The sequence below is a fragment of the Physeter macrocephalus genome, chromosome 18 (assembly GCF_002837175.3).
Source record: "Physeter macrocephalus isolate SW-GA chromosome 18, ASM283717v5, whole genome shotgun sequence".
In the NCBI taxonomy this organism is placed as follows: domain Eukaryota; kingdom Metazoa; phylum Chordata; class Mammalia; order Artiodactyla; family Physeteridae; genus Physeter; species Physeter macrocephalus.
This window is the reverse complement of record NC_041231.1, coordinates 51,000,342-51,013,943: the sequence shown is the minus strand read 5'-3', so window position 1 is coordinate 51,013,943 and position 13,602 is coordinate 51,000,342. Positions and strand designations below refer to the sequence as shown.

The 13,602-nt window shown below is 41.7% G+C and overlaps 1 protein-coding gene across 4 annotated transcripts in view; it reads right to left on the bottom strand.

Annotated features, from left to right (window-relative positions):
• The window catches only part of ZNF197 (zinc finger protein 197), a 31,092-nt gene extending 17,911 nt beyond the window's left edge, over window positions 1-13,181 (bottom strand). For 2 of the 4 annotated variants that reach the window (XM_028479280.2, XM_024132248.2), the window contains exons 1-5: window positions 13,061-13,181; window positions 6,594-7,063; window positions 5,229-5,391; window positions 4,122-4,213; window positions 3,695-3,821 (exon numbers count right to left, since the gene is read on the bottom strand). In XM_028479280.2, coding sequence (XP_028335081.1) covers window positions 3,695-3,821; window positions 4,122-4,213; window positions 5,229-5,391; window positions 6,594-6,983 — 772 coding nt within the window. In that variant the 5' untranslated portion in view covers window positions 6,984-7,063; window positions 13,061-13,181. Of the gene's footprint in view, window positions 1-3,694; window positions 3,822-4,121; window positions 4,214-5,228; window positions 5,392-6,593; window positions 7,073-12,669; window positions 13,028-13,060 lie in introns of those variants that run through there. The other 2 variants (XM_024132247.2, XM_055079952.1) reach the window with 2 other exon arrangements.
• Window positions 13,182-13,602: the final 421 nt, after the last annotated feature.

Below are 13,602 nucleotides of genomic sequence, written 5' to 3'. Positions count from 1 at the left end.
TTTGTTGTAAAGGAGAAACTAACACACTATTGTAAAACAGTTATACTCCAATAAAGATGTTAAAAAAAAAAAAAAAAAAAAGAAATAATAGCATCCGGGAATTCCCTGGTTGTCCAGTTAGGACTTGGCGCTTTCACTGCCAGGGACCAGGTTCAATCCCTGGTTGGGGAACTAAGATCCTGCAAGCCACACGGTGCAGCCAAAAAAAAAGAGACCAATATTCCAAAAGTTAAATGGGCAAAGAACAGTACTAGGTAGTTCATAACGTACGAAAAGATACTCAACCTGACTAGTAATGAGGGTGCTCATGAAACCAAATTGAAACAGCAATGAGATTTCATTTTTTCACCCTCTGTAAATCCTTCCCTAGACCACCCACCACTCCCCCCACCCTCCAAGTTCTTCCATCTAACCAAGCTCCTATTTGCTCCCGCACTCAGGCATACTTTTATCATATAACATTTGTCACACTTTATTGTAATTATTTGTGTAAATGTCTTTTACTCCAACTTGAATGTACTTTATGGCAGGGGTTAAGCTTGATGTGGGAGATACTTAATATTTCTTGAATAATTGCCTTCAAATCCTATTCCAATCTCTTAAATGAACATATACAAGTCTTTTACATATTGAAGAAGTATGTGCAAGCTATCTGGGAGTCTGCTTTTCTACCAGCTTATCAATGCACAGAAACTGAGTGCACAAAACTGTCAAATAGGATAGTGTCACAGTCTACCCCCAGGTCAAAACACCATGGGCTGTGTAGTACTTTCTTTGTCTGGGGGAATTTGGTTGTGCCCAACTTTTAAACGTTATACATCCTTTGAGGGGACTATCTTTAGACACATTACTTATTTTCCCTCTTTCTGAACCATTTCCTTAAGGTAGCCTCCTCAAGTCAGAATTACTAGGTCAAAGAGCATAAACAACTCGGTGTCTGCTTGCCCAAAGCCCTCACAGCATTGCAGTTAGAGCCTATCTTACTTATTAAAGTTGATTCAAACTTCTCTTCCCTTAAAGAGTTAGAATAAATAAGGAATTACAGTTTCTTCTTATTTTTTAAATTTAACTCCTAGACCCATCTGGAATTTACTTTGGCTTACAGAGTGAGGTATGGATCCATGGTGAGTGTTTTTCATAAAATTAATCAATTAACCCATAGAGCATGTTTTAAAATTCTTCAAAGAAAAGATGAATTATTGAGTAAATAGCATTAGAACTACTGAAAGCCACTTGGGTTAAAAAAAAAACAACAAGCAAACGTGCAAGCTGGATTCCTATGTCATTCTGTATATCAAGATAAACTTTAGATGGACTAAAGCTTAAACGTAAAAACGAAACAATGAAAATGTCTGAAGAAAATACAGGTGATTTAAAAACTAATAATTTTATGGAGAAGGAGACCACAAAGGAAAATATTGCTGTTTGACTACATGAAAGGTTTTCTAAGACTTAAAAAATAATGCTAATAATAATACTACTGAAAGGCAAACAAATGGGAAAATGTGCAACATGTGACAAAGGGTTAGCAGTTCTAATAAATAAAAGAAATATGTAGAAAAGATATGAATAAGCAGAAAATGACCAATAAACACGATAACACTAATAATCAAAGAAATGAAAGAAAAATAAACAAAAGATAGTATTCTTCATCTAGCTAGCAAAGTTTTAAACAGTGACCAGGGCTTCCCTGGTGATGCAGTGGTTAAGAGTCCGCCTGCCAATACAGGGGACACAGGTCCGAGCCCTGGTCTGGGAAGATCCCACAAGCCGCTGAGCAACTGGGCCCATGCGCTATAACTGAGCCTGCGCTCTGGAGCCCATGAGCCACAGCTACTGAAGCCCGCGTGCCTAGAGCCCATGCTCTGCAACGGGAGAGGCCACCACAATGAGAGGCCCGCGCACCTCAACGAAGAGTAGCCTCCGCTCGCCGCAACTAGAGAAAGCCCGTGTGCAGCAACAAAGACCCAACGCAGCCAAAACAAAACAAAACAAAATAATAAAAAATTTTAAAAAACCCAAAAAACAGTGACCAAATCATAAGCACATACAGGGGAAATGGGCCCTCTTGTACTCTTTTTGTAGAAGTGTAAATTGGTACATCACGGATAGAAAGCAGTTTGGTAATATGTATCAAAATATAAAATCTACAAAATGTTTGACCACCACACCATAGCTGAGATACTAAAAGACATATTCTCATATATGTAAAAATATATAGTATAAATTACTATAATAAAAAATTTACTAAGGTTGCTGCATACAAAATTAATAAACAAAAATTAAATATTTTCATGTATGCAAACAATGATCAATTAGAAAACATCAGAAAAGATTCCTATTTCAAAGAATCAATGTAACCAGAATATGTAAGATCTACCTAAATGCAATTTTAAAACAGGCCTGAAACAGACAAAGGCAGTATGAACAAATGGAATGATATGTAGTGTTCTTGAATAGAAATTCAGTATCATAAAGCTGTCAATGTAAAGCATGATACTCAGACAATGAAATACAAAGCTACTTCCTTCATGGCCTTTCCTAATACCCAGGAATGGTACTGGTTGCTTTGTCCTCTTCATTTCCATCTCAAGAGGTTTACGTCACTCTATTACCAATTATTTTACTCTGCCTTGTTTATTCTTTTTATGTTCATCTCACAAATCATGCTACTTAAGGGGAGAATCACGTCATTTCCATAGTTGCCATTACATGGTAGGTGTTTAATGTTTGTTGGAAACATAAATGGCTAACAGTTTTTAAAAAAATACTCTTGTTATTAATCAAAGAAATCCACTTGAGAATAAATAGGTATTATAACTTAAAAAATTATATTAACAATAATTTAAAAGAATGGGACTACTCAGCAGCAATGAAGGCAGAGCCAAAGGAGTGGTTCTTACGTACAGCTGGTAAGAGCAGAGAGGACTGAGATCACTGTGGAAAGCAGTTTGGCAGTACGAAGCAAGAGCCTTAAAACAATTCAAACACTTAGGCCTAATAATTCTACTTCTAAAAAATAATGAGAAATAAAAAAAACAAAAACAAAAAACCTTAGGCATAGAGATAGATTATTATTATGGCAATTATTTAAAATAAAGAAATGGCTAACTAAATTATGACACAAATCACACAGCCAATACAGATAATCAATGCAAAGAATTTGTGATAATACGTGAGGTGACTGCAAAGAACGCAAGCTATAAAACTGTATATATTCATAAATACACACTCTCAAAACAATGTAAAAAACCTCAAACACACAAAAAAAGCCAGAAAGGTAATATATCAAAATTTTGACAGTAGCTGTTTGCAAATAGTGGGTTAAAAAATATTTTTTTCTTCTAATATTCTGTGTTTTCCAAAGTAAGTATGCTATACTATGTTCATAATCAGAAAAACAAACAAAAGTTGGGACTTTCCTGGTGGTCCAGTGGTTAAGAATCTGCACTTCCACTGCAGGGGGAAGAAAAAAGAAAAGAAAAACAAACAAAAGCTGATGAAGTTGTGGGGGAGGGAGACGCAAGAGGGAAGAGATACGGGGATATATGTATATGTATAACTGATTCACTTTGTTATAAAGCAGAAACCAACACAGCATTGTAAAGCAATTATACTCCAAAAAAAACGTTAAAAAAAATTTTAAAAAGCTGATGAAGTAAAGGTAAGAATTATGGGAAGAAAGTGTCCTTACCTAAGGAAGTCACATTTCCATAATTCTCCAGCATCACATCCCAGTACAAAGCCCTCTGAATTGGGCCCAGACATGCCCATTCCTCTGAAGTGAAGCATACTGATACCTCCTCAAACATCACCAATTCCTGAAATAACAGGTATGTGTGAGATTATCCAGGCCCAGGAAGCTCCCCTACTGAAAGGTCCCTTTCACTTCTGGGGAAGACATGTTGTGAGGGCATGAGGTGGGCAAGGGATATCAGGGAGACATAGGAGACCCCACATGAAGTCTGCCTTCCAATAGCATGGACCTTGATTTAGAGATGGGAGCTGACTGGACACCCAAGCACAAGGATGAGAGATACTCCAGACACAATTAGGATACTTTAGCCACAATGAGATAGTGCAGATAGGATCTTAGGAAGAAAAGAGGATGCAAATCTTACCTGGGGCTGGGCTGTCAGGAGCATGAGAGCCATTAATTGATTTCTTGGGTTCTCTTCCTGGGAAAGGGCAGAAGCTTCAGGGGCAGGAGAATCTGAAGGAGAAAAAGCTTCATATGAGATAACTGTTGTTCCTGCCCACTACTCCAAGTCCAATATCTTTATCTTCTATAAACAAGGAATTCAAAAAGACACAGAGCTCCCAGAACTAGGCAACGATGGCTATAAAATGACCTACAAATCTTTTCTGACCCCCACGTGCAGGGCTGGAATAGCACAAAGAATAGCAATAAGAATGGATAAAGGGGGACTTCCCTGGTGGCGCAGTGGATAAGACTCAGTGCTCCCAATGCAGGGGGCCTGCGTTCAATCCCTGCAGGGAACTAGATCCCACATGCATGCCGCAATTAAGAGTTCACATGCCACAACTAAGGAGCTGGGGAGTCTCAACTAAGGAGCCCCACGAGCCACAACTAAGGAACCCGCGAGCTGCAAATAAGACCCAGCGTGACCAAATTAAAAAAAAATTTTTTAACTAAAAAAAAAAAAAAAAAAAAAAAAAAGGGCTTCCCTCGTGGTGCAGTGGTTAAGAATCCGCCTGCCAATGCAGGGGACAGGGGTTTGAGCCCTGGTCCCGGAAGATCACACATGCTGCGGAGCAACTAAGCTCATGTGCCACAACTACTGAGCCTGCGCTCTAGAGTCTGTGAGCCACAACTACTGAGCCCGTGTGCTGCTACTACTGAAGCCCATGTGCCTAGAGTCCGTGCTCCGCAAACAAGAGAAGCCACCACAATGAGAAGGCCATGCACTGTAACATAGAATAGCCCCTGCTCGCCACAACTAGAGAAAGCCCGCGCACAGCAACAAAGACTCAACGCAGCCAAAAATAAGTAAATAAAATAAATTTTTTTAAAAAAGAAAAAATAGAATGGATAAAGGGTCAGAAAGGACCCTCTTGTCCAGGAAAGGATAAGAGGGAGAACAGGAAAGAGCTTGGTACCATAAGGGGTTCATATAAGGGCAGGAGAGGAAGCAACTATCTGGGAGTAGGGAGATGAGCCACAGTAAGAGTCCTGAGAAAGTCCAAAGCCATAGCCAGTAAGTTACCATGTTGAGGATCTTGGAGCAAGTTGAACACCACTGGGTCAGTAAGAGGATTTGAGCGAATTTCAGCTGATATGTGGCTGCCAGTGGGTGCATGAGGAAGTGCTATTCCTGGAGTGCTCAGACCCTCCTGGAGAGTGTCCTGATCCTGGACAAGGACTGGAACCTGGGAACAAGCAGAACAGAATAAGCTGACTCTTCTTGTACCTCCAGAAAATGGACTCACCTAACATGGACCTCTTTCTTCCCGTAATCTAGAACTGTGAGATGAGAGTGACCCACCTCAAGTATGGAGCATCAAAACAGCAGTAAAGCTTTGCCTTGAGAACATTGGAGCTGCCCTCTAGCCCCACTCATGGTACTGGTGACCTCTCCCAGAGGAGACTGAACACAACGGTGGAAACAGAAGCCAGACCTGGGTGTGGGTTAAGGAGGGAATGGGAAGTAACAAGCAATTAAGAGCTTCAGACCTGGTTTTAGATTACACCTGGGTTCAATACACTCTTCTACTTATTTACCCCTTTACTTATCCCTTCCTGCTCCAACAGAAGGAACACTAGAAGTCTAGACATTTGCTTTTGTTGCTAACTAGATGTCTCACCTAAGACAATGTAGTGAACCTTTTCCTGCCTCCATTTTCTTATCTCTCAAATGAGAAAGATGGATTAGTGATTAGTACTGAAATATATAGCTCTAAATTCTTCATTTTTATGATTTAAACAAATAAGCCCATCCTTGGTACCACTCCCAAGTTATATTCCAGACTTCTTATATAGAAATGTTTCTAGTGGGCTCCAGATTGACTGAAAGAGATCTGACACATACTAGAAACTATATTAAGATCCCAATTTAATAGCCAAGGATATAAAATCTTATCAGAGGCAAATATCTCAACCCAATCCCTTGGCTCATGGAATCCCCAGTAGGGGAACACATGGGGAGGTCTTGACAGATCTAGAAAGCTTCATTCATGCTTTCCCACTGCCTTTTATACTTCAGGCTTACAACATCACTCCAAACATATTTATACAAATAATACATATGTTTCTGTTTAGAGGAACACTTACAAACACTATGTTCTTCAGATTCTTGAACCAAACTCAGCATTAGCAAGCATCACCCAAGGAGGCAAAGCAAAGTCAATGCCTTGTGTTGATTCTGAATTCACCCAAAGACCCCAATCATAAATCCATTTCTCTCAAAAGACATTCTGTGGTCTGAACAGCTCATGAACCTGTTTTAATTAGCATTAGGGTTGCTACTGTGTTATTAATTGTTAATGAAAATCACAGCATCATCCTCTATCCCCTCTGTCCTGGGCCTACTCCCTCCTTCCACCTCAAACTCTTCCCCCTTCCCCTTTCTCACTTTTAGTGCTGGTCCATCGAGGTCTTTCTGCAGCTCCTCTACCAGGGCCACTGCCTCCTCACCACTCCCGGGGCGATGGATCTGCACCCAGGTCCGTATCTCTCCGGGCAGGATGCTCAGGAACTGCTCCAACACCAGCAGCTCAAGGATCTGTGCCTTGGTGCGTGCTTCTGGCCTCAGCCACCGGCGACAGAGCTCCCGGAGCCGGCTCAGTGCCTCCTGGGGTCCAGATGTCTCATGGTAACGTAACTGTCTAAAGTGCAGGTGGGAGGTCTCCCAAACAGAGGAGCTGCTCCCTTGGAAGCTGGTTCCCCACTTCCAGGTATCATCCTTCCCTTTAACAAGGCCCTCTTGTCTCAGAGCACTGTGGGCCCAATTTTCTCTTGTCATTGTTGTTATTTAAGAAAGGCTCCTCTCTAGGGCCCCTCAATCCTTGCTTGCCTTCTTCCTTAGAGCTTGGAGAACATCATCTATAAGACCTCAAGAAATCATTGTTAAAGTTAACCCAGAGAAACAATCAGGTTTTCCAGACCCCAGTTAGCTCTCACTAATGAAGAAACCTCCCTGAATGCAAAGTTCTAGATTCTGGGCCATGCCTCCTCTAACAGAAGCCTGGGCCCAAGGCTCTAGGGACACTAATACGCATGTTACCCAGACCATTGCTGATATCAAAAACATGAAATTCCTTTGGTCTTTTTTTTTTTTGGCCACGTGGCATGTGGGATCTTAGTTCCCCGACCAGGGATCCAAGCCACCCTCCCTGCATTAGAAGCATGGAGTCTTAACCACTGGACGGCCAGGGAAGTCCCTCCTTTGGTCTTTATTCACAGTTTCTCCTCCACCTAATTACAATAAATCCTTTATCCACCATTCTAACAATGGGCATCCTGGCTACTCCTGTGTGACCTTGAACAAGTTACCTCACTTCTAAGTCTCAGTTTGTTAACCTGTAAAATAGGGGTAACAACAATTCCTATCTTATGGGCTTGCTGTAAGAATTTGATGTGAAATACATTTCAGGCTTTTGAATAGTGCCTGGTATATGGATTCAAATGTTAATCATTATCTTTCTGCAACTAGCACTCTTTCCTATGTTCTTAGGCTTCTGCTTTCTAGAAATAGTGCGTTTTTTAGAAATAATATGTATCTTTCTTATTACAAAATGGAAAATCTGTAAAACCAGAAAACACATACAAAACCAAAGAACAATCACTGCTATTGCTCTGGACTACATTCTTCCAGTCCTTTCTCCATGCGCCAATTTGGATCACAAAACTGGATCCAACTGTACTGCTCCATAATTTCACACACATTGTGTTGTGAACACAGTATCAAATATTCTTCATCATTATTTTCAAGAGTACATCAGCCCATGGGACCTTCCTGGTGGTGCAGTGGTTAAGAATCCACCTGCCAATGCAGGGGACATGGGTTTGAGCCCTGGTCCGGGAAGATCCCACATGCCGCGGAGCAGCTAAGCCTGTGTGCCACAACTACTGAGCCTGCGCTCTAGAGCCTGTGCTCCACAACAAAGGGAGGCCACCGCAGTGAGAGGCCTGCGCACCGCGGGGAATAGTAGCCCCCACTCGCTCCAGCTAGAGAAAGCTCGCGTGCAGCAACGAGGACCCAACGCAGCCAAAAATAAATAAATTTATTTTTTAAAAAAAAAGTATATCAGCCCATTCCTACTTAAGTAGTCCCCTGTTGTTAGACGTTTAGATTATTTATAATTTTCTATTACAAATTCAGCTGCAATGACCATCTTTGCTAATGAATTTTTGGTTACATTTCTGCTTATTTCTTCAGGAAAAATTCCCAGAAAAGAAACTGTTTGGCTGAAAGGTACAAATAGTTTAAACTTTTAAGGTTGTAATAGCTACATTACTATCAGTAACATATAAGAGTGTCTCATTAATTTTATTTAACACATGGATCCTTAAAATTCATGCTTATAATGGAGCAGAGGAGGCCAAGATATAAACATAATTTCAATATAATGTGTGAGTACAATTAATAGGAGGACATATAAGCACAGTAAGAATTCATGAAGGTAATTTTGGGTTGGGCTGTAAAGAAAAAAAGACCACTGGACTATTAGGAAAGCCATTCCAGGAATAAAGAAACTGTAATTTCGAAAGCAAGGGAGAGGGCTTCCCTGGTGGCGCAGTGGTTGAGAGTCCGCCTGCCGATGCAGGGGACACGGGTTCGTGCCCCGGTCGGGGAGGATCCCACATGCCGCGGAGCGGCTAGGCCCGTGAGCCATGGCTGCTGAGCCTGCGCGTCCGGAGCCTGTGCTCCGCAACGGGAGAGGCCACAACAGTGAGAGACCACAAAAAAAAAAAAAAAAAAAAAAAAAGAAAAGAAAAAGCAAGGGAGAGACAGCACATATAGCTCTGTTAAAAAGGTTCTTTGCAAATCAGAGAAGGAAGTAAACTTTGAGGAAATTTTGTAGAATTAGAGTGAAGAGGTAAACAGAAGCAAATTCTAAAGGCTACTGAGAGGCAGCCAGAGGCATCCCAAGTAGCCAGAGTGGCATTGCCAAGCTCCTTCCACAGGAATTACACTCAGCATCTCAGCATCAAGCCACTGTAGATTTAACCTGTGTCTGTGAGCATCTGTGCTTTATCTAGTTTTACTTTGTGCCTCTGTTAGCAAGACGTGTCCTAAGGGAACTGCTTCTTTGCTTTACATCATTTCAGCTTATGAAAGGTTTCATAAGAATACTCTACTTTCAGGGACTTCCCTGGTGATGCAGTGGATAAGACTCCATCCCAATGCAGGGGGCACAGGTTTGATCCCTGGTCAGGGAACTAGATTCCACATGCGTGCCGCAACTAAGAATTTGCATACCACAACTAAGGAACCTGTTTGCCGCAACTAAGGAGCCCGCCTGCCGCAACTAAGACCTGGAGCAACCTAAATTTAAAAACAAAACAAAACAAAAACAACCCTACTTTCAGACATTAGGGGAAACCTGTAGTCTAAACAAATAATTAAAGTTCTAAATTAAGTAGTAGTAGGGATAGAACAATTGAGAAAAACTGAGCAGTTCTTTGGTAACCGATCTGGTGGGGGGATGGAAAGGAATTTAAAAAAAGGATTTCTATCCCATGTTCACAGATAGGAAGACTCAATATTGTCAACGTTTCAGTTCTTCTCAACTTTATCTATAGATTCAATGCAACTCCAATCAAAATCTCAGCAAGCTATTTTGTGGATATTGACAAACTAATTCTAAAGTTCACATGGAGAGGCAAAAGACCCAGAATAACTAACACAATACTGAAGAAGAAGAACAAAATTGAGGGACTGACACTACCCACATCAAAACTTTCTAAAAAGCTACCGTGATGAAGACAGCATGGTACTGGCAAAATTGTAGACAGATCAATGGGACAGAATAGAGAGTCCAGAAATAGACCCACATGAATAGTCAACTGATCTCTGAGAGAGAGTCAAGGTAATACAATGGAGCAAAGATAGTCTTTTCAGCAAATGGTGCCAGTACAACTGGAATTCACATGGAAAAAATGAATCTAGACACAGACTTTACATCTTTCACAAAAATTAACTCAAAATGGATCACAGACCTAAATGTAATATGCAAAACTGTAAAATTCCTGGAAGATAACCTAGGAGAAAACCTAGATGATCTTGGGTATGGTGACAGCTTTTTAGATAGACACAAAAGACATGATCCTTGAATGAAATATTTAATAAGCTAGACTTCATCAAAATTAAAAAATTCTGGGGCTTCCCTGGTGGCGCAGTGGTTGGGAGTCTGCCTGCCGATGCAGGGGACGCGGGTTCGTGCCCCGGTCCGGGAGGATCCCACATGCCGCGGAGCGGCTGGGCCCGTGAGCCATGGCCGCTGAGCCTGCGCGTCCACAGCCTGTGCTCCACAACGCGAGAGGCCCGCGTACCGCAAAAAAAAAAAAAAAAAAAAAAAAATTAAAAAATTCTGCTCTGCAAAAGGCAATGTCAAGAATGAGAAGACAACCTGAAGACTGAGAGAAAATACTTGCAAAAGACACACACTATTATCCTTCCTTTGTATATTTTATACAAAGAACTCTTAAAACTTAACAATAAGAAAACAAACAACTCAATGAAAATATGGCCCAAGGGGGAATTCCCTGGTGATCCAGTGGTTAGGACTCAGAGCTTGCACTGCCAGGGGCCTGGGTTCAATCCCTGGTCAGGGAACTAAGATATCACAAGCTGTGTGACGAGGCAAAAAGAAAAAAAAAGTTAAGGTAAAATGACTCAAAGGTCTAAACAAATACCTCACCGAAGAAGATATACATATTTCAAATAACTGCGCGAAAATATGCTCCACATCATATGTCATCAGGGAAATGAAAGTTAAAACAATGAGATACCTTATGTACCTATTAGAATGGCCAAAATCCAGAACACTGGCAACACCAAATGCTGGTGAAGATGTGGAGCAACAGGAACTCTTGCTGGTGGGAATGCAAAATGGTACAGCCACTATGGAAGACAGTTTGGCAGTATCTTACAAAACTAAACATAATCCTACCATAAATTCTAGCAACTGTGCTCCTTGGTATTCATCCAAAGAAACTGATGACATACATCCACACGAAAACCTGCACATGGATGTTTACAGCAGCTTTATTCGTAATTGTCAACACCTAGAATCAACCAAGATGTCCTTCAATACATGAATGAATAAACTGCGGTACATCCAGACAATGGAATATTACTCAGTGCTAAAAAGAAACAAGCTATTAAGCCATGAAAAGATACAAAGGAAGCTTAAATATGGACTACCCAGTGAAAGAAGCTAATCTGAAAATCTAACATACTGTACAATTCCAACTATATGACATTCTGGAAAAGGCAAAACTATGGAGACAGTAAAATGATCAGTGGTTGCCAAGGGTTGGAGAAGGAAGGGATGAGCAGGCAGAACGCAGAGGATTTTTAGGGCAGTGAAACCATGCTGTATACTAAAATGGTGGATACATTATACAAATAATTATAAATCTGTCCAAACCCATAGAATATATAAACACAGAGAGTGAACCTTTATGTAACCTATGGACTTTGGGTGATTAAAATGTGTCTGATACAGGTTCACCAACTGCAACAAAAGGTACCACTCTGGTGGGGGATTTTTTTTTTTTTTTGGATTGAAGTATAGTTATTACATAATGTATTAATTTGTGCTGTACAGCAAAGTGATTCAGTTATACATAAATATACACTCTTTTTATATTCTTTTCCATTATGGTTTAGCACATGATATTGAATATAGTTCCCTGTGCTATACAGGAGGACCTTGCTGTTTATCCATTCTATAAATACTAGCTTGCATCTGCTAATCCCAAACTCCCACTCCATCCCTCCAGTGATGGGGGATGTTGATATGGGGGGATGCTATGCAAGAGCGGGGGCAGGGAGTATATGGGAAATGTCTGTATTTTCTGCTTAATTTTCCTGTGAACGTAAAACTGCTCTAAAAAATAAAGTCTGTAAGTAAATAAAACCGGGGTGGGGGGGAGAAGGATTTCTGAATAATTTTCTACAGTAAATTATCAGAATTCTATTTACTCTTATTTTGCAGATAGATACAAATAACAAATCCTTAAACATACATTTTGTTTGCTTCTCACAAAAGGTTTGTGAGCCACAAGTTAAAAAGAACAAAAGAAGCCTCAAAGGAACTAAGCGATTCGCTCAAGGCCACTCAGTTATGGGAGCAAATTCTGAATTCAGGGATTCTAACTCCAAAAGTCCAAAATAACTGCATCTAAGAAAAGACTTCTGAAACCCAAACAACTATTCTAAAGCAATGGTTTAGAATAATAATGACAACAATTCATTATAAAGCTTTAATCTGGCAAGCTGTAAAACGAAAATAAACAACCATACGTAGTCACAGGTTGGCAATGACCTTTCTTGCAAAAGACGGCGTTTACGCTGAGTTTACCATCTTAGTACTTAATGTGAAAATACATTCTCTGAAGCAATGGTGGTACGGGTTGTCTAAGTTTGCTTCTTAAATACCATTATATTACAAAATTAAAAGATGAGAACCGGTCCATACCTCAAGGGAAAAAAAAAAGCCCCCAGAAGTCTGGGAGCCCCTGCTCCAGGGAAGCCTCAAGCTGTTTCTCAGCATCAGTCTCAGAGAAGATGGGAAAAGAGCAGAAAAGCCTGAGCTGGGGAACCTGACTACTGAGGGCGGTATTCTCAAAGGGGCAGCACACTCAGCTAACTCGAGGGCCGGTCCACAGACACACAGACTCAGGGGCGCTGTCTTCAATACCTTCCCCAAGCCGCAGCCAAGGCATCCACCTCAACACGGAGCGGAGGGACCGCGCTGGGGGTAAGGGCCGAAGGGGGGTCGGCGAAGGCTGCGCTGCCCTGGCGAACTCAAGCCGTACCCCGGGCCGCCCTCCCCGCGTGCCAACCTGACCCGAGCCCACCCCGCTCACCGGGGGCTCCCGCAGCGGCTCCGGCCTTGGGGACCGCCGCCTCGGCGCCGGGACGCCGGGAGATGACACGGGAACTGGACGCCACGGCACCTGAGGCCCAGAATAATGGCTGACCCGCAGATACCGCGACTTCCGGTCGCTCACCCCACCTCCCAGTCCCGGCTCTCTAGGAAGCCACAGCTCTATGGTTCCTAGCTTTTCCCCGTGAAGGCGAAGAAAAGCGGAGCTCCTGGACCCTTGGGTCTTCATTCCTCCCAACCAAAGAGTAGGCGTAGCTGTATTCTGGAACACAAGGATCAGCGGTGAATCACACGGTTCAGGCCCTCAGGACGCTTGTTGCCTCCTGAAGGAACTGAACCTTTTTGTTTTAATTTGCAGTTTAACTGAGGTTGATGGGGAGTAATTCTTCATACGTCTGAGTGACTTCGTGGGTGACTTTTCCAATCCATTCTTGAACCTAGAGCAGTTCTCACTGTAAATAACATGCCTTATAAATGACTCCCTTGTGAACTGGCTTACTGTCGAGTATCTCTTGACCAAAT